General features: G+C 37.6%; 1 protein-coding gene across 4 annotated transcripts in view; it reads left to right on the forward strand.

Annotated features, from left to right (window-relative positions):
* The first annotated feature begins 7,256 nt into the window (after positions 1-7,256).
* LOC124291118 (solute carrier family 12 member 3-like) overlaps positions 7,257-27,800 on the forward strand; it is a 69,653-nt gene continuing 49,109 nt past the window's right edge. For 3 of the 4 annotated variants that reach the window (XM_046728017.1, XM_046728018.1, XM_046728019.1), the window contains exon 1: positions 7,257-7,791. In XM_046728017.1, coding sequence (XP_046583973.1) covers positions 7,399-7,791 — 393 coding nt within the window. In that variant the 5' untranslated portion in view covers positions 7,257-7,398. The remainder of the gene's footprint in view (positions 7,792-27,800) is intronic. The other variant, XM_046728020.1, reaches the window with a different exon arrangement.

Below are 27,800 nucleotides of genomic sequence, written 5' to 3' on the forward strand. Positions count from 1 at the left end.
ACGTTAAAGAGCTTGTGTATGCTTCTTTTGCGAGAATTACCCCAGAAGTGTGGCAAAAGGCTGAAGACCGTGTTCTCAAAATCGAGGACGAATACCGTCTGCGGGACGGCGTTAACGTCAGCCGAGTTGCACCTGTTGTAATTCCGCTGGAGTCCTCGACCAGCAGTGATACTGACACTTGATATTTTGAGACGGTCCCTGACATGTATTGCCCATGCGTTACATAACGCTGTCACCCTGTCTGCCTGCCAGGTGGGTCACAGTATGTTTCTTTGAAGTGTTTCTACCATGGAAGTTTTTCGATATTTTACGAGTAATCATTATGATTAGGGAATGGTACATCGTGATTACTCATATGCCATATTAGGTCGAGGTGGTATGAATGATTATATATGAGTTTTGAATCTGAAATATCAACCATTATCAAATAATTGCCAAAAAGCATTTTCCAAGCATTACTGGCCTTACTTTAACAACGGCAAAGCTTCAAAATTAGAAACTTCAAGAAACAACCCTCAACAAACGGTTGTCTACGAGTCCCACAGTTCAAACGTAACATCGCCAAAGGACTTCTTAACCAATTCAACCATCCAATAACCGTGACCGGGTATTACATACCCCCGAGCTCACCATCAACTCCAATCAGACATAGTCCTTCCGTGTTTACAAGTCAGGCTTCATCTGTAAGCACCTGATACTTAACATGCTTCTCTGCTCTATTTAAACACTTCTTCGTATCTGTATTTATGCCTCCATACGCCACTTGCTTGATCACGGTGTTAGAATCGACATCGAAATGTCGTTCCTGATTGTAAATACAGAATTGTTCATCCATACATCTTAATCTTACTCAACATCATGTAGACCATCTTGTGTACACTCGATGAAGTCGTCTATAGTAGTTCTGTTGTACGATATATTATCAACAATGAACCCCTGACTGTGTGCCACTCGATGACAATTGCTGATGCTCCATGGGACTTCGTCATAGGGGCGGTGGGGTAGCTTCATTGTTAAACCGTCCGCTCGTCATGTTGATGACCTGGGTTCAATGTGTACGATGTGTGAAGACCAGTTATGGTGTCCCCCGCTGTGATATTGCTGGAATATTGCTAAAAGCGGCGTAAAACCATACTCACTTACTCATTACATATCGCACAATACACAAGACCCATTACACAAGACATGTGACCTTATACACATTACCCAATAGATTCATGTGTGAAGCCCATTTTTGGTGTCCTCGTCGTGATATTGCTAAAAGAGGCGTAATACTCACTCACTCTGTCAGTATATCAGGTCATAGCAACCCATGCTTGAAAGAGGCGGCTAACAGAACCTGGTGGTCTGGCTCACTGACTCGGCTCATGCATGTCATCGTATCCAATGCCAACAGTGTTGATTGGATACTAATTGGACTTGATAGCAACGTTGCCCATGCTAAAACCAATCGTAGATTGTATCGGGGTCGCTGCTGCTGGAAAACGTTGACTACGACCACAGCTTAGCCGACGTTGTTGACACCACTCATGCAGTAGGATCGTAGCTAACAACCCCCACCCGCAGTCTTCAGTACCGAGACGCCATCATTTGGAAATACCAGTGTGCGGCGTAAAACAGCTTTAACCCATCGCTCATTGAGACCTAGGACACTTCTCGTATATCGCCACTCATCATGCTGATGATCACTGGATTGTCTAGTACATTATTTACAGACCGCCGTCATTTAGCTGGAATATTGCTGAGTGCAGCGTTAAACAACCAACCAACCAATCACCCGGCCATCCAGGACAGCGTCATTTATCTGTTTCCAAGTTCAGGAAATAACAGATGTGGTGGAGTCCTGGACTATCATTGCACGTGTTATAGCTTCCTGATAATTAGTTTTCCTCTTTGTGGTATATTTCCGGTGTAATTATATACATGCTCTGGTGTCAAACCGGTTGTTAATTACGTGGCGACCACCGAGAAACCTTGAGGTAATAAGTAACAGGTTTCGGCCATGACAGTCTGGTAGACACAGTCTGGCAATGACATGCGCCTTCGCTGGCGAGGGACCGTCTCAAAAACCAAGGTTTGTCATTGACCATGTATTAGCATGTGGCAGGTGTGGTATCCATGCTGATATATAACTGTTCAAGCTGACAAAGGTTGCTGTGGGTACGTCAAAATAAACAATTTTGAGTGCGCTTGTCTGTCAGCAGAATGAACGTCATATAGTACTGAGTGTGAAATGACCAGACTGATGTCATCCCGAGTGCTCGCCCTGTCCATCGTTACGCTCATTCAGCCAGCAAAACAAGTCACTCGCAATTAGACGTTTGCGAAGTTCGATGCTTATGATGTCAATGACAGGACTGTCTGTTATAAACTAAATTATTTACAAACCGCCATCATATTTAAGCAGGAATATCGATTCTCTGGCCGCCTGAAAAAGGCCTTTGGCGATGATAGGTTTGAACTATGGGACCTATGGGCAACTCAAATGAAGATACATGTGCAATGTCAATTGTTCAAAATATGGTCTTCTTTTCTTCTTTTTTTATCCCCTTAAACGATATGAATAATGAGACGGAGACATTTCTTGCTATATTTTTATATACGTCGTGGTAACTCAAATTTACGTACGCTTCAGTGACTATTGAACACCTTGGACACTTCTTTCGCTTTACATAGTCTTCCACTCACATGATGTTTTCAGTGTTTTTTTGCAGCATATTCATGATATATTCTCGGAAATGAGTCGAAATCCTCGATCCTGTCGTATATCTGAGGCAGGTGTTGTTTTGTATCACTCAAGTTCATTTTCACTAACGTCTGAAATGTCTATCCTCGGTGTCTGATTTACGTTAGGTTTAAAAATGACGCGGACGCGATTCCAATCATGAACATAACGATATACTTTGTTAAAATGTTAAACTTTAATTTTATTATTGGGATTTTTTAGTGTTTCCTGCGTTTCAGCAAGTCGGACTTATTTGGAAATAAGGGTTAGGTATATTTCCTGAACATTTATAACGATACAATTCATTATATATATTAAATTTTGTACACACATCAGACCAGCTCAAATGATGATGTTATACAGTAAATGAAACAAGTGAATGTTTGCTTCTCTAAGAGGCATGCCGGACATTATGTTCAAATGAGAGAAAGGTTCATCTCCGGGGCGTAACCCATTCACTCATCAATATATTATGTGAAATTTGCGTAAATGTCAACTTTTCGTTTTAACCAATACAGTTGGACTTTGTTCAAATGTGGGTTGAGTTCGCTACCCAAACATAAAGCCAATAAACTGTTCAGTGTTTTCACACTATATACGTCAAACAACCGACCAAGTGAGGCCTTCAGCTATTCTGGAACTGACAATGGTTGTTGTGCTTCCCTGGCAGAGACAGTCTGTCATACAGACCCTGAAACAAATATATCCAAGAAAGCCCATGCAAGTCTAGCATATGTGGCAAGTCTACATTACCGTAGTTCATCATAGTTTATGATTATAATTTAGGAACCGTTTTTTTCTGTGAAATATGCTCATTTCAGAGACTATATGTTAGTCTAAGCAGAGAGCATATATTTATATGGTCTATGGTTTGAGAATATTTCAACTGAATGTATGGCTTGCGTCATGTGCGTACTTTAAGTGGCTGTATTTCTCCAAGAAATGTAAGATGAATTATATCACACATTGTGTTAACGCTGTATGAAAAGTACGTCGCAATCCAAAAACTTGCGTAGCTGTGTTCCAAACATTTTTCAACATAATTACGCTGATGTCTAGATGCGGCCACAGATTTCGATGCTTGCAGGACTATAGTTTTATGAGCACCACGACACACTGTCGGGGTACGAGGGCATAGAAAACAAACAATTTAGAGAACATGTGTGACAATGTGTGTAGCACACCTGGGACAATGTGTGTAGCACACCTGGGACAATTCCAATGTTCGAGCAGTAAGAGGCCATCTGCAACCAGCGCAATAGACTAATGCTTAGTCCCTGAATATATATAATTATGATAGTAACAAACAAACAAACTAGTTTAAATTGAAAAGGAGCCCTAGGGAGACCAGAAATAGGAAATCTAGCTTGCTTCATTTAGAGCTTTATGCATTGCAGAGAGTGGCAGGCAGTAGGGAAAATAATTAGGTTCAGGGACTGTGAGACAGACCACCAACACAACAACACTGCTAAACTGAGAACTTATTGCCTTTTCAATAGTATATACGGTACAGAATATCTGAAACAGACACATATTATGATTAGTACTGTAGTGCCAATTTGATCACGTTTAGATGTGACGTCTTGACTGGAGACCGGGAGATTCAACATACGGGTAGTTTACGAGTCTAACCAGCCTACACTAACAACGAAGACTGAGAGGAAAAACATGTGGTTTTATCATGCCCGTTTCTTTGACTTATTACTCCTATCCTTGTTCACTCTTACATCAACATCCTCGATCATCTCCAGGGTATACGTTCCGATAAATCTCCACTTGTGTTCATAAAACAATATGGACAAAATATTTCGTATACAATTGATATAACATCTCGATAATCTCCAGGGTATACGTTCCGATAAATCTCCACTAGTGTTCATAAAACAATATGGACACGATATTTCGTAAACAGGTTATGTAACACCCTCGATAGTCTCAAGTGGAGAACAATGTCTCATTAACAGATTGTGTGTAATTTTCTGATTTCATGACATTTTATAATTTACTTGCATATTCTTTACTAATCTATTTAACACGCGGTGTGAATTTAACACACTGTCTGTATGTCTGCAATATAACAAGTCGGACCACCCCATTAACAAACTCACATCTTACTAGACGTTTCTTTGAGATATATTCTAGCCGGATGTCTGAAATATACTGGATGTCTGTTCCACACAGAAGTGGTTCAGTCAACCTCCTGTTTTTTTTAAGGAAACACATTCATGGTTATCTTCAAGCTGCAATTAGCACCACGGTGTATTTACAGCTTCACGTTGTAAGAAATGAAGTCCAAAGTTTAATTTTTCGTGCGTCACGTCTCGCACTTTACTCTTTTATTCTGGAACAGTGCCACATAGTAAGACAAGGAAGATAACTGATAACTCTTCAGAGGGACTGGGATATTGTTTTATCAACATCATAGTATGCTGAAGATAAATTATCGCGCCGAAACTCTCCTAATAATAAAACAAACGAACAGAAGACAAAGGATGTGAATATATGGACCCTAGATACAGCCTGTGACGTAAGGAGTTTGAGATGATCCCTCAGCGTGCAACCGGGACCATCTGTTATCAACAAGGGTTATCAGCTGACTATGGGATAACATATGGGCGTGGAAACAACGGCGGTGGTAAATAGTCCAGAGGTCCATGGATCTCTGAGAACAACAAAAATACAATTTAAATGAGTTTACGTTTTCACACCATACGTGTAAACTACGTCATCGCAGAGTGTGTGAGGTGAAAATGAAATCTAAATATACTTGTCTTCAAGTGGGTAGGTGTTAACACGAATATGTTACGAATACACAACTGATCATCAACAAAGCCGTCCTTGTGTAAGAAAACCTAAAGTATATCCACACGTACAACAGTGTAGGCAGAAATTATTCTATTTTGGAGTTTTGCCTACATGATATTGTTACATGAAACACATTTGGCCACATTTTCAACACTGTTTCGGTCGATATCGACTGCCGTATTCGTCATTAAAATTGCAGGGCTTGATAACCAGTACGACAGATGAACAGAGTATAAACATTTGCCTCATTCCAGAGTCCCTTTCATAACCTTTATGTCCTCATTACGTCGTAAATCAATGCATGCTAAATGTCAGCGTGCTGCTCACACAATCATGTCGCGGAGCCAGTTGTTGGGATGAGCATAGACAAGTTGTTCTGAACATGTGTACTGAACATTGAAAACTACAATCACAACTCCGCATACCGACATGAACATTACAAAACAACAAATCCTCCGCTACCCTTGATTAACGTTGAGTCTCTTATAATATATCACTTTGACTATATATACAATGGAAAGAGTGAGTTAAAATTAACGCCATCTCGGCAATATTTCAGCCATATCATGACGAGAATTTGAATATATTGAAACCTCTCATCGATGGACAGTATGATAACTAGATTATCACAGGTATAAGTTAAAACTAGTTGATAGCATTTAAAAGAATAGATAATAAACAACAAAACATTGTAAAAATGGGTTATAGATCGCCAGCAACAGAAACCAATCGAAAGGAGCCCTAGTTAGATGAACCCGAGTAGCATCTAGACCTATACTCTTGAAGTTACAAAAGCAAATATACCATTTGCAACGATTTCATACCACGTCTCATATATATTACACTTAATGAGTCTGAATCAATTTACACGTATAATCAAAGAATATCTTCATGGCCATGAAGACCTGTCTTGCACGTGAATAGAACAATCAAGTTAAAACTGACTGCAGCAGGACTGATAGGCGCATATTGTAACATGGACAAACGTCTTCTATTCTCCCTGGTTATAAACAGGTCACTAGACTAACGCTTAGTCTCAGAAAATATATACTTTATTAAAAAAAAGTTCGCACAGATGTTTGAAGAATAGGCCATCGGCTCACAGGCCTCGTCTCACCCTCTGCTCGGTAATTAAGCGTTGGCAGATGCTGATGTTACAAAGCGTCTGACCATTGAGGTAGCGTTTGTAGCGACCAGAACTGGGATACGACGTTGGTCCAGTCAGCCATGACAGTTTGATATGTTTACCCTGTAAACTGACCCTTGAAGATAATAATAGACCGTGAACCTGAGGAAATCTTGACTTACTTTATTTAGAGCGTTTGTATTATTGGCATTGTTGGTTCGAAGAGAAAACAATATGTTGAGGTACGGCAGGTAAATCCTAACGCGCCATTCGGTATCCCGATTTCCACAACATACTTCTTTACTTACTGAAATTAGTGTGAAACACAGTCCCGGTACATTAGACTGTGTCATATATATAAGCGACGAAGATATGCTTTTAAAGGGAAACCGATTGACTCGGCAGAAAAGCTCTTCATCTCTGCCCCACACTATCTGTAACGAAGCGTACGTACTCCGGACAGAGGCATCCCCACTGTACGCCATTCACCACACGGCGTCTACATTACCAGACCGCTCCCGTGAAATGCTTCCCTTGAAACGTGTCGCCATGTCATCCGTGACCAATAAACGCCCCGTGTGGTGAATCATTCGTGGCACAGTGTCGTTCTGGTGAAATTCCTGTAAGTGGAGAAATTTTGGTCACGCACGTGGGCTGCGTCAAACCTTTGTTTACAATGACCATGTGACCAAAGACAGACCAATCAGAGCGAGGCAAGTGACCTTCTTGGATAAATCAAAAAATGGCGCACATGGAGTCTACCGAGCCGGGTGAAATGAAGAAAGCAGAGCTACTTCTGCCTGGTAGCGGTGAAGGTGACGAAATAGGAGAAGAAATGAAGAAAAGCGGCTCCCGGTTTCAGGTGGCCCGTGTGGACTGTGTAAATGAAACAAAATTTGAAGAACCACCAAAGGATACTAAAAGCAATGTGCATGATAAGGGACCGGAATCGCCATCAGCCACCTTCTCTCTTAGTGGCGATTCCTTCCGGAGTTATTCAGATACCAATAATTTGAAAACTTTTGCGATGAATACTCATGAGGCTCTGCCATGTGTTGACCATTACAGAAACATACTGTCGGCGACAGGAGGAATGAAATCGCGACCAACTCTAGCCCAGTTGCACGAGGAAATGGTGAGTCACTCCTCGCGCTATCCTCGTGGTTAGATTGTTTTGTTGACAACCAACTTAAAAGCAAGTTTGACAGTTTTTAGGTTTAACATGCGACTGAAGATGTGCCATTTAGTGTTCAGTGTTGTGGGGTATGCGTGTAATAACAATAGAGTTGAGAAACACCTCCGTTGTTCGATTGTTTACAATGTGCCGTGTACTGTCATTTCACGTGTTTCCGGCGAGGGTGGCGTCTGCTCTTCCGGTTTGCAATGCACTTCATGCTTAGAAAGTTACTAGTTGTACATCGTAGGAATAACTGGGTTTAAGAAACTTGGTCGTATAGACACGTTTTTTACAGAAACAAAATCCCCTTGTAGGTACGGTATTTATAACATTGATACAGATAACTGATAATTACTCGGTGATTCAGTACTCCAGCACATTTGCATACTTGTACAACTATTGTAGCCCATGGCCTGTAACTAGATTAGAATGAGAAGTCTTGGGGGCGTATGATTTTCTTTCACAAACAGATTATAAACTTAAGGTGTGTCATTTGGATAGTTTATGGAAAACAATATGTCATAACTGATAACATGTTAAAATTTGCAGTTAAATATTCAGATATGTGAATGTTTAATTCTCAGTCACAGGTACAGTTACAACTGGAACTGACTTAAAGAGAACAGTAGCCACCTCGATCAATAGCCAGTAATCCAGATTAAAAGTTTAAATGATAGGGAACATTTCCACTGTAGAAAATATAAGAAAGACCTTTTAACATGTATGTTTAACAACTTTAATACTGTTGTCAATACAGCATTTTAAGTCAAGTCAAGTTTAAGTTTGAGTTGTAAATAGATCATGTGCAAAGGATCTAAGCCTGTTATATTCTCTTCAAAAGGACCTTATTTATCTTAGATTTTGTACAATGTATACTTAACAGGCTTAATTGCGTTGTAATTGTAAAAAACACTAGTAAATGACTGTATAATATATGCTTCCCTACACACCTTGTACGTCCCTCACTGATAACAGTGTTAGAATCTACACTGAACCATTGCTCATTGTAATAAAGAAGTTCATCTATATATATTATTGTTACTTAATCATATATAGCAACAGCATTAGAAACTGGTACTGGCATGACATCACATGCAGCCAGGGTAATTGTTCACAGTTGTCATAGTGTCATTGTTTCAACTCACAGTATGCATGGTAGACATGAGTAGAAGCTAGAAATGTTGAAGTTTTTCAACATGACAAATCATCATTATAATCTGATATCTTAAATTCGTCACACTGGTAGATTAATGCAGTGATTTTACTGGAAAAAACCCCATCAGGACATTAGTATGATTTTATTTAGTTTTGAAGGGATATTTTGCTCTTATTTTTTTATCCAAATTTGAAAAAAATTCTTAAGGACATTTTGGATGAAATCAACTGTGGTCTGAATATTCTCGGAATTGAACCAATCACAAACCCTGTCAAAGACGTTCAGTACCCTTGTTCCTTACTCATTATCGTGCTCATTTTGTTTCACTGTGGTGTCCCCAGTCCCATTCTTGGGGAGAATAGGTTGCCCCCCAGTTCAATATCCTATATGGTGCAATGTGTGACTGAAAGTGTGAATGGGTTGTTAGAACATCTGTGGGGCGTGAATGGTAATTGGTTGACCATCTGGAAAGATCAGTTCTCAGCTATTACCAGAGGGGATCATGTGATGGACTCTACTGGTGTACTACAACGTAATGTGAATAATAGTGCGATGGTATTGTGCACCAGTTTCTTAGAACACTGAAACATGCAGAAGAATAATGTATTTGTGTAGATTGCGTCTTTAACAGTGTTTAAGGTCACAAATCACAACCTAGTTTTTTTTTATATTTGTGGGTGTATGTGGATGGGAAGTAGTTTCACTAAGATCTTCTGAAAAGTCTTAAGATCTCTAGGCTTATTCAAGGAGATGATAGATCACTGAGATTGAGAGCAGCTTACGCAGATTCATTGACCCCAGCATCCCTGTTGCTTGACTGACATCATAGTGCATTGTTTCGCAGGATTACCTGGCTCCAAATTTTCATAATTTGCATCATAGAATATTGTGAAATGTTTGTTAACTTTATGGTGCTGAATTCGAAGGTTTGGCATTTGTGTTGTATAAATAATTCAGTTATTTGAGGGTCCCATTGGACTCATACTCTTAATTTTCAGGGGGTCCTGGACAACAAAATGGGGATCCCAGACACTTAAATGTTATTATTAATACTCTTATTGTATTGTGTATCATGATCATCACATTGTTACAGTAATGAAATTCAAAATACCATAACCCAGCTAGTAGCAAACTCAGTGATAACTTCTTGTCACTTGATTGAAAGTTTTACAAAATGTAGTCCCTATGGACGCGTTAATAAATTTTGTTGCGTCCATTGTCAATTTTTATGCGTATAGGACGCAGGAATTTGCGCCTTGTAAATCCCTGAGTTCTATTAATAATTTGATTTAAACATATTCCCAATGAAAAGAACTGGATTGGTAAACAAGCATAAACTTATATGAATACCGCGTAAATTATGCTATTGTATTCAAAATATTAACCCACATTATGACAGAAAGCCCCCTGGGTCAATCCAATGAGGTCTTAAAAAGTTATGAAAGGTAAGTAATAAAAGAAATACAATGTTCCCGTTTTGTAAATTGATATTTTGTTAAACAAGAGAAGAATTAGCAGCTTAAACATTTCAATTTAGTAAAAACTCAAAATTGAGCTTGTTTGTGTTGTCATGAATTATTCAATTGTCACTAGAAATCAAGCACACCTATTCTGCACTGTTAGAAATTAAGGAGATCTTGGTGTGTTCCTATTATAAAGTGTATTTGAATTTGGTGACTCCTTGAGTTTCATGCATGATGTGCATGGATTTTGTACCAAACAGTTGTCTGATCGGTGCTGACACACATGGGTTTGTGCTGTATACAGAAGTGCCTCTGGCCATAGAACTGCCTACTAAGGCAAGCTAAGAATGTAGTCTATTTGTAGAAACATGTAGACACAGCCTACATATGTTGTGACATGAAAAGTCCTTGCTTTCCATGTCACGTTGTGTTAATTTGTTTTCATGTTTTGGCATCGTCATAATGATATGTTTTAAAAAGCCAGGAACATGGATATTTAGCATGGTTTTGCTCTTTAAACATTCCAGAAGGGTCACTGTGACATTAACATGATTGATGTCTTAGTTTAAATTTGAAGATCTTTCAGGTCAAACACAGAATACCTCAGGATTCCTCCACATTCATGTCATTGTTAACGTAAATTAATTAAGTCCCAGCATGACATCTCACATGTCTTACCTTTGCTTCACCTGGAATGAAATCATTTACTCATAACATCACATGAACACACTCAGTCATAGGTGAAGCAGCAATATATTTCTAAATAATTGAAAAGCTGAACCAAACAGCGAGTATGACTGAATGTGAGCTTCAACCTACAGGTATCGATCTGTGACCTGATTGCTGTGACAGATGATCCTGGGAGAAGGACAATAGGTCAGCTGTATTGATCTGCTGTTGTCATGATTATTGTTAGTAAATGATCTGTCTTCAGGCTGTTTCTTGCCTTCGCCTAGTGCCTAATGTCAATATCTTGAAAACCAAATGCATTGTTTAGTGGAAAGTAATTCTAGTTTTGTGTCTGGTCATGGCATTCATGATGGCACTTTTGTTAAGTTAGGCAAGGCAGTGCTTTCTTTCATGTTCTAGGTTTATTTCTACAGACTTCAAGGAGACTAGTACCAGTAGCGTGCATTGCTAAGCATTGCTGAAGACAGTTTGAAATTAATATACATCTGGTAGTCGGGTGTCAAAATTCAAGGGTAGTGACATTCCTTGTGGACTAAGTGTTTCCAATAAACCACTCAATAAAACACAATTAAATTCTCATCCTGAACATGCTGTTGAAGTATTTTAGTATACTTTTCCAAAGCAAAGTTTCCAGATTTGACCATCAATATCAATCAATCATGCTGTCAACACTGGTGATTTTTTGTTTTCTCTCCACATAACTCATACTTCTGATCACTGCGTGAAATTCCACTCACTCAATTGCTACTTCTATGTTTGAACTTGCAAGATCAGCCTACAGGGGAAAGAGAACACAGAAATGTCAAGATGAACAGAGGACATGGCCAGTTTTTGAGAATGAAGGGTCTGACAGGCAGAAAGGTATAGAGGTCCTTATGCATCAGCTCCAAGTCCACTTTGCTCCCTTCACTGCTGAATGTCTTGGATTATTGTCACCAAATGAGTCTGTAAAGGCATGATGTAGGTTTAGACATATGGTTAATGACAGGAAGTCACATGCTATTGATTTCAGCTATTTGCTGGTCGATAATCTATCTGCTGTCTTGAAGTGGAGTCTTTCCTCACATTCAACTCAAAATAGTTCTGCCTCTGGTTGCGAACTGCAGAAATAGCTCTGCTGCCAAGACGTTGAGGTGTGTTTTCTATAGGGTAGCTGGCAATGCTAGCTTTGATAATATATCTGGACTTATGCACATTGCTTATTACTGTTTCAAAATCAAGGTTATGGTTTTATTCAGCTGTTTACTTTTTGTTCTTATCTGGAAAGAGTCATGATTACAAAATGTACGTGAAATCGGCTTTGTTAAGTCTTGAACAAGCAGGAATGCTGAACCATATTCCTATTTTAGCAACTCTTATTGATAGACACATTGATGGATCACTGTTTAGCTGAAACCAGGATGCCAGAGATGGAAGTTATTCAGATTCAAAGCCATGGTAACAGTTTGCAATGATTAGGTTAGCATCAAAGAGCATCCTGGGCAGTTCTGATTTTAAGTGTAGGGGTCCTAGGACAGCAATCGCTTCCTAAATCATCAATTAGCCACAGACTCGTGAAAATTGTCAAGAACCAAATGTTGATGAATATTTAGAACTCTGTTCCAATGATGTTCCAGTCACCTGGTTGTAGTTTTTATCATTTTTTTTAATGTCAATACCAAACAACCTGACCAATATTTAAGCTTCTGATTCTCAGTACCAACCTAAAGCATATTAACATGTTTAAGATGATATTCAACATGCTCAAAAAATCCCCACACATTTGTGATATTAAACAATTTTAATCATTGTTAATAGTTGTGCACTCAAACATGTTGAATAGCCAGAGAACCAAAACATTCTTGAAGGTTTTCATGGTCTAGTTTTCTCAAAATTATTACTAGCCTTTTAAGATACATCACATTTAGATGTTTGCTATGACTTGTGAAACTCTGCATTTGGCTACCATGGCTATGGCTGCCCTCAGGCCTAAATCCGACTTAACTACTTCTGTTCAGTATACCGTATATTACCGTCTATAAGCCGACCCCATAGATAAGCCAACACCCAAACTTGACCCTTAAAATCAGTGTCAAAATGGTATGTTTCGTACATAAGCCGATCCCCCGTGATGGGGTCCTAATCCTGGCAAACACAGACCACAGACAACTGGCAGTTACAAATAATTATAACTTTGGTCCACATTATTCAAAGAATTCACAATCATATTGCGTCTACTCACGCATCGATATGAAGTGTAGTTGACAGAAAATGGATAATATATTTTGTTTCGCTAAATATCATACTTATTGAAGCTGGACGATCACATGTCAACAAACTGACTTGCTTATTTTATCCCATTCCATGTGTGTACAACTTCCTTGTGCCAATTTCACATCATATTATCAACAATCATGAACTGATTACCGCCTCATTTTCCTTGGACTGCTAGTTTACAGTAACATCGGTAAAAATGTGTGAATTTAAATGGCTTGCTTATTTTACCCCATTCCATGTGCGTACAACTTCCGCTTACCACGTTCATGAGGGTCCGTAAAAAAAACCCCCAAAACCTTAGTGTTGATTATATATATTTTACATTTATAGAACAAAAACTGTAATTAAAATTATGCAATGCTAGGATATATTTCTTAATGGGTTAAATAATCATGATAATAGTGTTCTGTATTATATTTTACTGATGACTGCATCAGAATTCATCCCGTTATATTATTGTGCATGTTTGAACTTGATCGCCGGGAAACATGTGCACAGCTGATTGTTTTTCCGGCTCAAAAACACACAGTAATCTTATTCTTAATTAATTGATAGAGCAAAAAATGTAATTAAAATTATACAATGCTAGGATATATTTCTTTGGGTTAAATAATAGTATTCTGTATTATATTTGACTGATGACTGCATCAGAATTCATCCCGTTATATTATTTTGCATGTTTGAACTTGATTGCTGGGAAACATGTGCACAGCTGATTGCTATTTCCGGCTCAAATACACACGGTAACCTTAATCCCTGCAAATAATACAATGTCCAGCAAAAACAACTTAGAACTGAAAGGTAAATAATCTTGTCTAGTGATGTTTAATTGCAAATTTGACGTCTTTACTGACAAAGTCGTCTTCTGTTGTTTGTTCACGCGAAGTGATACGATGTTGTTTTCTTACCCCTAGAAAAAAGTTTGGCGAAAGCTTAACCCATAGATAAGCCGACCCCCATTCTGCCAACCCCAGACTGCTTTTTTTGGGTCCTCAAAATTCGGCTTATACTTTTATAGACAGTAATATACGGTAATCTCATTAGGGGTGAAACGGTACGCTCTTAACATGGTATGGCACATATTGCGGTACAAGGCCTTCTGTTCAGTCCGTGAGAATTTACTTCCGGGAAAACAGTGACTGTCTAGCAAAGAAATGCATAGATTTTGACAAAATGATTCGATTTCTAGACATTTTAGAAAAGGTTTTAAAAGGTTAACAAAATGACGGTACGAAAACCGAAAATGCCAAATGTTGCCATTGCATTCGGTATACCGAATCAAAGGCAAAATACCACAGTTCTACTAATACTGTGGTATACCATTTCACCCTTAAAGGTCACATGCAACCAAAAAATCAAACATAATTAAAACACAATTATCACTTATTCATGACATATAATGTACATTGCTGGTTATGAAAAAAACATATAAACAAAATTATAAGCGTACAATCGCATATCAAAAGTGCAATATTGTGTACTTGGGTTTACATCCCAAGAAACGAAGCAACCGGGATACCGAACCCAGTCAGAGCAGGTGGGTGTGCACTCAAGTGTAACGGCTGGTTCATTTGCAGATGCCCTCACGGCTCATTGTGTGTGTATATATAGATATGTTGGGTTTTGTAAATACATGCTCATTTTTTGTGTATAACATTTTGCAATCAACAGACATCATAACATGTCATGTGTTCAGGGTATCACACCTGCCTGTCTGTGTAATTACATAATGTGACAGAGACCGAACTCGGGCCATAAATCAATGCATTTTGTTTATGGTGTATAACCTGATTGGTGTTAAGTTCAAATTGCATGTGGTCAGTGATCGCAGTTGTGTATTGAATATTGTCATTAGCAGACAGGCAGGCAGACACACAGGTGTCATTAAAACAAGACATTGAGTTTTGTCTGTGACAACGACATATCTATATCACAGTTAGAAATTCTGTCAACGCTAAATAATGACATTGCTTTTAAGTATCGAACTGAGAAAATGACTCGGTAAGAAGAATGTGTGGTGAAATAGACAAATGAAATTATATAAACAATTTATTTACTGTCATAACAATTATGAAAATTAGTGAATCGTTTGAACTCCGATTTCGCGCGGTTTTATTCATCGCATTATTTTTCAACTTTATAAGTTGAATTTGCATTTTTGATGATTTGTTTCGGTAAGTCCATACCGAAAGGTATCAGAATCTGCAAAGTTGTGTTTTACGTTGCATGTGACCTTTAAATCTCATAATAGTAAACTCTCCCTAAAATAAGGCTGAACATGCTACGAGACAAATTTCTTCCAGCAGACCAACTGAAGGCTATGAACATAGTGAATGATTTGCAAACATGGCCACTGCATTTATATATGTTAATCATGTTAATTAATTGGTAACAGCCTGTAGAAAATGCCTCTAATTTGTGTCTTATCATGCATTTGTAGTCTGTATTACAGTTATTGGGTTGCTGCTTGCACAAAGATGTATGTTGTTGTCATGTCCCACTAACATAAACACTTTTAAATAGAAAAGACCAAATAGTATATGTTTTGCAGAGTTCTACGAATCATGTTAAAGCCTGAGTAAATTCAGATGATGAACCTATTGACTCATCATGCGCGTATCACCTTTCTTGACTTTTCGTCCAAAACTGTACCTTGTCAATGTAATGTTTTCATTTATCAACTTGTGACAGATTAATGACAAACTATCACTATACCTCTCAGTTCAGTCAGGTATGTGTCTGTTGTAGGAATTTTCAACTGGATAGTTCGCAGGTGTTCAAACAGTTTCAGAGGCTGCTCTTTGCTATTTGCTACCACTAATTTTGAGACCTTGTTGAGTGATCAATGTTTTGAAAATTATTGATTGTGTCTGCATCACAGGACATCCATTATAAGAGTAACTGATGTTACATCATCTGTGGTAACCCTCTCGTGGTCACATGCTGTGCCACATGGTTGAACTGGAGTCCTTATTGGACAGCATTTGGTCTTGAGTAGTCTGTCTCACAGTCCCTTAATATCATCCCATTTCTCCCTCCTCTCAGCTCTTTCTGTAATGCAGAAGAAGCTTTAATGAAGCAAGGCCAGATTTCTCAATTTCTTCTGAATCTCTCACCTCACTAGAGCTGCTTTTTAATGTAAATGGAGTTTTGTGTTTCTATGAAAATGATATATTCTATGATCTTTTTAGGTTTTCTCAAAATAAGAAAAATGAAACCATGAACCTGCTGATAGTGATTGGAGACTGAGGCATGTCTATTGTTCATCATGGCTGACAGGTCATCAGATGACAGTGGCGTTACATGTGTTCACAATGATTTAACTAAGAACATGGTCGTATTGTTAAGACTAGTGTCATCTTTTTTACTTCACTCAGTAAGGACATCTTCATTAAATAAAAAACCGACCTTAATCAGTATAATATAATCATGTTAATTTCAAGCTTATATCTTTTTCAAAACATATTTTTGTGATTTTAATTCTGGCTAATTTTTCCTACAATCGCCAGCTGCTGAAGGGATGATGTAAATCCTGCTGGGGTCCATGCAGGTAGCAAAGGTACTGTAAGTCCCCATGGTCCCTAGTACGGTGATCAGCCTTCAGTTGCTTGTGATCTATAGCCCGGTTTTATATTGTATTGTTATCTATAGTGATATATGTTTAGGAAAGCATACTAGTTTTAAATTAAGAGCTGTGATATTCCAGTAGTTTTACTGTCCTTTGATGACAGGTTTCTATTTTCTCAATTTATTGTTTTTTTATATTGATATGAATTACATTGTTCTCGTCACGATATGGCTGAGATATTGCCGATGTGACGTTAAATCTTAACTCACCCACTCACTCAAGCTTATGTGGACCGTCTCCGTGGTGTAGTGGTTAGAGCGTCCGCCTGGAGAGCGCAAGGTTGCGGGTTCGATCCCCAACCGCGTCATACCAAAAGACGTTAAAATATGGTACTTGTTGGTCCCTGCCTGGCGCTCGGCATTAATGGGTACAACAAGGACTGGTCGGCTCGGAGTCAGTATACTGTGTCTGAGTGGGGTATTCATGCTTCACTGCGGCATGGTATCTCAGTGGGCTAGCACTATAAAACCAGCTGAAGTCTGGGCTAGTACAAGCAGCCACACATACACATACACACGCATGCACATCGTCATATGAGCGAAATATTCTCAAGCACGACGTAAAACCCAATTTCACCTCACCTCACTCAAGCTTATGTTACTATGACATGACAGTCGATTGTGGAGGCAAACTGGGTAGACTGGGTTGATAAGCCTACTTTTTTATTCATTAATGTTTATCATGACATGTAGGTTCTCATTTACGATTTATGAGCATGATCAAGTTGCAAACTAAAGAGCATCTGAAGTGAAATATGAGTGTACATAATAATGATTATGTCGTCATGAACAGGACTTTTTTTACAACCTGTCAGTAACTAGCTGGTAAGAAGAGAGACCTCAATGTCACAGATTTCAGACAAGACCGTGATACTTCCTTGTATGTCCATTAGCAGTATTTGTAACTGGACCTTTAATGTACATGTTCTGGCTTCCTGCTGCCCAAGGTGAAGCAAGATATCATAGATATCTGCTGGAACAAATCGATGTGTTGTACCATCTGTGTGGCAATTTGTATGTAGAGCAGAACAGGTTTGTCAATGACTGATCGTCATTATGTCAGGTAATATAGCATAATTATAGACATGGTAGGAGACATACTAATTGTAGCGTGCTTAGTCCATAAGTTGTAAGGAGGGTTCGTCATTTAATTGTGAACACCAGCTGTTTGTTTTTCCTACTTCTTAGAATAGAAGTATACGATAAGATACATCTTTTAATATGAAGATCGTGAGACTGAGAGGCCATAAATATTTTTTATGTGCTTCTAATTTCCAACTATTTTTAGAAAGATAGCTGATAGGGGACATTGTTTTTGGTCTTATTGTGTAGCTTATTTTATTATATTTTATAATTTAGATCACTTGGTTGTGGCCTTTGAATGACTTTATCGTGATGACGATGAAAATAGCAGTGTTTATTTGAAGTACAGTATTTTATGGTTATAACAACTTAAAGGGACCACTAATTATGGCTTGTTATAAACTTAGTTTGTATATGTTTTTGGACTCTAATATCAAGTAAGTGGATGGAACCAAAATATACCAGTTCCTTATACCATTCAGTTTCTTGTATCCATAAGATCATTACAAGTCGGTTCATTTTAGGCCTATTTTATTGTATGTTGTAATCCTGGTTTCCAGGTACGTTGACTTCTTTGTTGCAGCATGGTTGAAACATCATGTCATTGAAGGGCTCATGTAACCTGGTAGACTAACAGCTAGTCTCTGAAATGAACATATTTTACAGAAAAAAACAGTTAATAATAAATAAAATAGGATAAAATGAAAAGGAGCTCTGAGATTTCCTTCATTTTCGGAAACTCTGGAAATCTAGACTTGCCACACAATCTAGACTTGCATGGGCTTTCGTGGATATGTTTGTTTCAGGGTGTGTATGACACACTAGTAACATGGTGACCCCTTGTATTGTCAGAACACTGCAAATAAATTGGCATGCTATCAACAGGATGAACAGTATTTCATTTTCTGTATGCAGAGTGACTGAAAATATAAAAAATGAAAAGAAAAAAGACATTATCAACATATGTCCTGTGGTAAGGCTGAGAGTTCTAACTGTTAGTAATCATGTTTGCACCTTATGACCTGGGCCAACATGTAACTGTATGCTTATACTCAGTGACTCATGACAGCACTCCTGTTTCATGAAGTGACAGAGATTACTCAAACTGTGAAAGCTTGTCATAATTATAGCACACAGCCAATAGCTCCAAATTGGTTACTACAAGGTTATAAGCTTATCTCAAATTGTTACCCATTAGGTGTGTCCCTAGCAATGCTTCCATGCTGTCTCTCAAGTGCTACAGTTATTTTATAGGGTACAGTCAGTTCTCAAGGATGCTTGAATTGCCATCATTACCATGGGACTTAATTGGTTACAGCCTACCACACTTATTACTGAGGGAGTGTGACCCAGTTGGACTGGATATTTCTGTGGAAAATAGTCTGAGTAACCATCTGCGTCCATGACATTGATCGTGTCCTCAACTTGGTGTTTGCTTACACAGTGTTTTCAGGCTGCTTGTGGATCATTTGACTGCTTCGGAGGTTTTAAGACTTAATTGTCTCTTTCTTGACAACTCTTTCTGTCTGGAACTGCCATTAGATTGAACATAGACTGCATTATGTTTGTTGTGTTTCAAACAAATAAAACCTGTCTTCATACAGAAAATGTCTAGTGCATCATTCAAGAATACCAATCTGGGCAGTATTTATGGTATCAATTTCAAAACACTAGTGGTTGAATGTATAACAACACTCATCTTTAGACCTTATACTTATCACAGCAGAACCTAAACAAGAGAGCAACTTGACTTCCTTTAAATCATGTCTTTTTATTGAAAGATGAAAAAAGAAGAAGTTTCTTAGTGATTCTTGGATAGAATTTTGTCAGGTAACCTATGCTGGGTACAGGATTGATGGATCGGCTGGTTTGCATGTTCAAGCCCAGTGACTTTGTTGATAACAGTGATAGCTGCTGAAAGTATCTGTCACTGGATTGTCTGGTCCAGATTTCATTATTTAGAGGCTGTTGTCAAATAACTGGAGTATTGCAGAGTGTTGCTTTTGACAATAAAGGCAAACACATGTTGAGAAAAAAAAGATGCTTTCCTTAGGGTTTGGGGTGTTAAGGTTTGGAGTGTTTGTGTTTATACTCGATTGTCTGCGCTCCTGCCTGTGGCCATTTACACTGATAGGGCTTTGTAATATAAAGGGTCATTTGTCATCTGCTAAGTATTGCTGCTTTCAAGTTGCCATGTGATTGTTTGCCATTGGGAATGTTGATTTCCATTTCATTGTTAGCCTGAATCAAAAGTTTCCCTAATAGTGATCCTTATGGTTTTTCAGCTCTGGTTTTTTGCTGAATTGGATCTGTCTTTCCTGTTTTATATAATTTTGTATGTATGTGGCCACTTACCCTAAGTTTGTCTCAAATGATTAGCAGAACCGTCACCTTATGATTGGTGTGTATTTTCTAAATCATGTGAATATAACTAATTGGTACAGCATGATACAGTATTCAGAGTAATAAACTCATGAATGACATACTGTTGAAGCGATCAGATGCTTGCTTTGGAATGTCATGATGTCCTATTGGAAAACAAAATAGACAGTTACAATGTCTGGTTATGTGTTCTCTGAGGCTTGTGTCTCATAGTCCCTGAACGATTTTATTTTCCTCTCGACTGGGATTGCCTGTAATGCGAACACTCTGAATGAAGCAAGTCTAGATTTCTTCAGGTTCAGGCTTCCATCCTTTTGGTGCTCCTTTTCAGTTTAAGGGAGGTGTTTGTTTCTCTAAGGGTTTGTCAGATTCAGTCTTTGAGATGTAGCTTAAGGAAAGTATGCATCTATGTTAATCTTGTGTTCAGCGTGTTCTGGCAAAGTCACTTGCTTGATAACGGTGTTAGGATCTACACCAAAACATTGCACCCATTGCAATGCAAGTTCAGTTTTTTGAATGATTATGTCATATTTTGTGATTTGCAAGACACAAGTTAACCACAGTTACAAATGCAACTGGCTTAAGCAACATGTCAACATAGTTAAATGCCTATCTCAAAGAGGTGCCTTCCATTTTGTCCTGATCAAGTACGTTTGGAAAATACCTTTCAGTTCATCAGCATGATCAGTGTAAAGCATAGTAATTAAGATAACAGTGTTATTTATATTTACAGTGTACTTAACTAGAGTCTAGTAAAAGTTAGTGGAGGTGGCTAATAGTAATAATAGTATATGAATGATGTTCTAAAAGACTAGGTTTGCTGCATAACAGACTGTTCATCATCAGAAGCTAACCGTTTAAGACACATTTTCTCTCACCATGCTTAATGAAGGCTTAATATATGCTGAATATGTAAAATATCAACATTTATGATCATATGGTATTTCCCTTCCACAATTTAAACATTTATCAGGCTATGTTACGTATGTATAGTTGTGTATCTACTTCCTCAAACATGAGAAACTGATATTCAGGATGTTTCTGTTGTTCACAGCTGTAATGATAATGTATTCAATACCAACACAGGAGTGTCCATGTGATTACCAAATATACTGTACTCAGTTTATCATGTACTGATAGTGTTTACTGTATGTGTAATAAGATAGTGTTTCGTGCACATTTCATATGCATTGGATATGTTTGTGGTTTTGGCACACTCAACATTATTCAACCAAAGATTGACTTCATGTCCATCGATGCATGCAGTTTGTATATGATGACGTGCAATTACTGAAGTCACTGAGTGTGATTACCTGACCCATTTAGGCACCTGTTTTCAGGGATGGCAATTTTCCACTGATTCACGGATTTCCGCAGATTTTATTTCAAACTGATCAATTCTGTGAATCGTCTAAATCCATTGAGAAACCCTTTAACAACCCTTCCCCCTCCGATGACACAATATTACATTTTCAGCTGAAAATAGATTTTCCTGTTGCTGTCCCTGTGTTTAAATGAGGAAAGATTGTGCAGAACAATGCAAATTGTAGCATTAATCTTGGATTCCTATTTTAGCAAAGGATACCTTTTTAGCCATTCCTATTTCAATTTTCTTTACTTTTCTTTTCTTTTTGGTTTACGTTTGAGTATTGAAGGCATTCAGCATTTGAAAGGGGCTGTATTTGTATCCATCAGGTATGGAATATCATCTATCTCATTAGTGCCAAGGTTATCATTGTTTCCAACAATAACATTTAATTGTACAACTTCAATCATCATTTTGCTTTGAAGATATGGAAAAGTACATTTGCATAATGTTGTCAAGTGAAGCAAAACAGTCTATGTATGTCAGTAGTTCATACACCTGCAAAATCATTGACCATGACTGAATCTGTGCATTGCTCCGTGGACCTAGCCAGTGTTCACTGACACAGATGATAAGTGTGGTTTATATCCACATACAGGAGTTTCATTGCAGTAGTATAAACATGATGACCAAGAAAATGGTGTCATGTAACTGCTGCAGGGATTTAAATAGTACTTATCTTGCATGCCATGGCAAGGTAATTATTGAAATGGCATGGATGAAATATTTTCAATGTGCCCTGGTGGCACAATTAATATTATAAAGATAGTGTTTGCCATGATTCATTATTGGAAAATGTGATAAATTTGCACCCCATCAAACTGTTTATCGGTCTCACAGCTTGACATGGGTGTGGTCATTTTGAATGCCAGTTTTGGCTGGTAGCATAGTTTGTGGGTTAGTTTACGGTTCCAGGACAAATGAAGCTGAACTGTTCTTGCAGCCATGATAGTGTTTAGGATATCCTGTTCTGAAGTTTACAGGTTTATATGATCTTTCCTGATTTATTAAGCAATAAAATGAAATGACATTATTCTTGTGATGTTTTAAGTCAAGCTGGATATCATCAAAAGGTATGGGCACACTTATTCCACAAAGGCACACCCACATTATCTGGCTGGTGCCCAATGGCTGCAGATAATGACACCTAGTGAAAATATTGCATTTCTATCCTTGTCATGCTCGTATTGACGAGTAAAATTTGTTTTTGGGGCAAGTGAAAAACATAATCTTGATTGTCCTAGAGGACGAGTATGTTTTCTGACCTAACTATTTTTCAAAACCAGAAGTTTAAGTTTTAACATCGTCATTCCTGATTAGCAGTATTTTCAAATTCCCCGAAATCTAACCGCAAAGTTTAAGTCTTGATGTTCGTTTGGTATCCTTTTTAACAGATATCACACAGCGTGGTTTTGTAACCTAAGTGCTTCGAATATCCTGATTGGCTATAATTAATAAACTGACCAATGAGAAAAATCGTCACAACATGCATGTTGTCGGATCAGCTTGAAAATTGGGAATTCCTTACTTGTTATTACCGATTGTAATCAAAGTAACGATGTTTCGAGATAATAATTAAACAAATTTAATAAACCGAAGAATAAAATCAATAACAGTACTCATAAAAGTTGTCAAATGTACATTATAACTTACTATTTCCATCTTTTTTTGTGCGATCGTGTAATTTAATTATATCAATTGACATCTCGGCTTTTGTCGCCTCGAACTTCGCACTCGGACACGATGTTTAATGCTAAAATATATGCATGAAGCATTTTTGTCAATAGTCATAGCCTAGCATGATACGTCCACTAAGTTCCATAATATACGTATAGATGGTGATTTTTTGCGTAACACGTTCAGAATAGCATGCTTTTTACCCACAACTTTCGTCTGAATCTAAAAGTTTTCGTTTACGAGGATACTATCCATTGCTGCAATATGATTGGCTGCCTTAGGTCACATGCATAATTTTGTCCAATCACCATCCTCATTGCAGACTGTTGGAGAAAAACGTCATTAGAAACCAATCTTTATCCAATAAAATCACGCTTCTTACAACTGCGAAAATACTCTTGGCAAGGGTGCAGTGATAGTGTTGATGTTCAGAGCCTGCCGTCAAACCTGCCATCAAACGAATTGCCTCACATGTTATCCGTACGAAGCTTCCAAAACGGAGGTATTTCACGCTGCGGAAAGCAACTGATATCAGGAAAACACGACCATACATATTATTTGAGAAATCTCTTTATAATAATTTTCTGATCACGTAAAAATGAAAATTTAAAAGAAAAGGTAAGGGGATATTATGACATGTTACAAATGGAAAAAATCGTCGCATTTTTTGCTCCCTTCGTGGTTTATCTGGAAAGTAAGCTTGCATTTTCATTAGATATTAACTTAATTACGTTGTAATTGTATTATTTGAATAATATGATAAAAAATATATTTCATATTTATAAACAGAAGTATTAGACCTTTCAAATGGTGTATAATATGTAGTAGCAGTAATGTTTTTAAGCTGATATTTTCCTTGGTAAACACAGGCTTCCTCTAAGATCTCAGGGTCTCTGGGAACTCTGTGTCATGGCAGTAAATGCCTCTGGTTGATTGATGTTGAAAGAGTTAAACAGATGAGGTGGAAATTTTAATTTAGTCTAATGTTTTAAAAATCCTGTCATTTATTAAACGCACTTGCCAGGTGTCATTGATATTTTCAACAAAGTAATATAGTTCACTATTTCATGCTTTGTTGGGTTTACAATATCCACTACGTTGATTTGTAATCCGCTAGTTTTTTCAAATATTTCAAATCTGAACTGCGTATCGTCTTACAAAGCCATGGGAAGTAACATTTTTCTTTTTCTTTGAAGTTCAGCTATCTTAAATGGTGACCAAATTAGCAGACAAAGTAAATAATGTTTATTGTAGTTTTATTCCAAGCAAACATTTTGAAATAAAATAATTTAAATTTACTTTCAGTATGTTGCATAGGGCAAGTACAATTTTAGAAGGACGAGTGGAAATTTCATATTACTTGCCCTGCAGGACGAGTGCAGATTATAAATTTTTTCGAGCCCTCTAATTTCAAAGGGCAATGATGAATGTTAACAATGTTCTATTGTCATGGATAAATGATACAAAGTGTAACAAAACTTGTTATGTGTCTTTGCCCAATATACATTAAACACAGGAACTATTGCACTGTTTCCTTGGTATGCATTTTGAAGTACAGGGTAATACCACACAGTCCTGATTTAAACTTCTGGATGACTGAAGCAGGCACACTATGATTCCATCAGTTCAGCACTTTAGGTCGCCAGGTTTAATATAATAATTTGTAAAACATGTGAATTATTAGGTCTTGTGATGGTAACAGCTTGTGTTCCAATTGCTGTCCAAAAAATATGATGAAGTTACCATGGTCATAGTGCTTTTACGTTCCACGGAATAGATTAACCGATGTCTGCAATTTATGTTGCTGGGGGTAAATGCTGTATAACACTGATCTGACATGTTGAAATAAAGTGTTTTTGTTTTTGAATAAATAGTGTGTCTTGTTGATAGTTGTTATTTCTTTGGGATATGGAAAGGTGTGATCAATCATAATTCAACCTCACTGCCATATATCGTCGTCCATGAATAACCTGTAGTCACTTAGTCATTTTGATTAAGATGATTGAATTATATGTGAGCAGACATTGTAGATTGTGATAATGTTTATAAATTGAAAATTACACAAGTAAGAGGTCACTGCAGCTGGTCAGTTTTACTGGCTCGCTACTCTGCTGTTTGTCATTGTACAGTGAATATATATAATATATGACCTATTTTGAACCAAATTTCATCATGTGTTAATGTCATGTATTTTGAGTTTTCATTCCTTCACATTTGAAACTGCAAAACATTTATGAATGTTTTTTTATGTGTGGCAAATTAATGGTCATGCTATTGCAATTACGTTCATGGTATACCTACTCTTTAGTTCATATACTCATTAACATTTTTTGTGTGCTGTGACTCAGTTTAGCTGCTGTTGCCGTAATATCGAGAGAGTGTGTATTAGTATTATGAAACATGTCATAAAACATATTATTATGATTATCAATTGAGGTTCAACACTACATTCTTTAGTTGTGACATGTCAGTGGCAGAGAAAAGGAAGTTAGACATGTCCTGGTTCCTGTTGCAATGAACATGTCAGATTTTGAGGAAATAGTACTTCAAATCAGGGCTTCATAACTCAGAAATATGTGCCATATATATATATATATGTTGCATAATACCATATTTGTCCTGGGTATTTACAGGAAATACAAAAGTCCTATTGTTATTGTAGTTACTTAATCTTGCACTACAGAATACATCTTTTCATTACTTTACTGGATGGTCAGATTTCCTGTAATTTCAATTTCAATTAATTATTGAGAGCCCTGTGCCCCCTTAGTAATTAACAGTAGGTGTGGTAAACCCTGTAGATCAATTAAGTATTTTCACCATTAATCCATCCTTCCACATTCAATTATAAGGTTATTATTCAGATTCAATAATTCATTCCAGGAGAAGATGATAGAAAGGGTAATGGAAACTACTCCACAGATGACAACTAATTCCATCTTGTTGCAGACAACATCGGTATAAGGTAGACAGTAATCAATTGTAATGTTCAGGCACTGGATCCTGTAATTTCTAGAACAATGTAATGACATCATTTCCCTTCCCTGCTTTACAGCAGTGTGGCTGATCACATTATCATGCTGCTGAGGGTGTACACTTGGTGTATTGTGGTAGTCCTAATGCAATGTCTGTAGAAAGGTGCATCATTATTGTAGTAATGTATGGCGATTCTTGGTCATTTTAGTTCTTCCAGCTCTGGCTTTACAAGTCAAAAGGACAGGTAAGATGGGGATACGCAGAAGATCACACCTTCCCATAAACCAGCAGCAGCAGCACACATATCCCCTTCCAGCCATACCTACTTGACCAGCTTAGGCTTCTGCGGTAACTCCATTATCTGACAACTTGTGGATCTCTTCATTGAATTCCTTCCATCCTGCAAGGTAGTCATAGATAGACCACTTGGCATTCTGGATTGTAGCTACCTCATTAGATTATGATGGCTCATAATACTACCTTGATAGAGCCATGATCAGCCAATAGAATTTATGTGGCTGTGGTTGGGCCTCCATTGATTTTGTATCTGTTTGTACACCTGATACACGGCTATAAAAAATAAGCCATCAATCTCTATTGTCGGTTGTATTTTGGGACAAGAATTTTCCCCTTGAAGTATGTACATGATGTTAGAATTCGTCTTCATTCCCATTAATACGGAAAATCGTTATTGGTTGCATCACAATCTCTTTTTGGTTCATACCACTAATCTCAGTATTCGGATAATCCACACATGTATGAAATAGGTTAGCCGGTATTCTCCTTCTCATATCATGTGTTCTGTTTGAGTATCCTAAACAGGACTTGACCTTCAGAGAAAACATGTCCACTATGTTATCAGCTAGTTAGGAAACAAGACAACAGTAGTGCGCTAATGTACTAAAACTACAAATTTGGATATATAGGCAAAGCCATTTTTTCTAAATATATATAGCGCCTTTATTACGTGATTTCCGAGCTGAGTTCCTTGCTTTAATCAGTAAAACGTAACACTTGTCAGATACGATACATGCTGTAAGTAGAAACTACTCTTGTGTCTACAAGCCTGAACTATTCTTACAGGCTCTTCATTTAAACAGTTTTGTTGTATGGATTATTGTGAGCTTGGAAGAGCAAAATATGTTTTTTGTTACTTTTGGCTGAAGTGGCAGACTGCCGATGTTGTATTCACTGTATTGTCATTAAGTACCATGGTTCAGTAAGCAGTGATAGTGCCATCTGGTCAACTTCAAAACAATTCTGGTAGCACTCTTAATAATTGCCCAAATTA

The sequence above is a fragment of the Haliotis rubra genome, unplaced genomic scaffold (genome assembly GCF_003918875.1).
Source record: "Haliotis rubra isolate DU_JTF1 unplaced genomic scaffold, ASM391887v1 Scf482, whole genome shotgun sequence".
NCBI lineage: Eukaryota > Metazoa > Mollusca > Gastropoda > Lepetellida > Haliotidae > Haliotis > Haliotis rubra.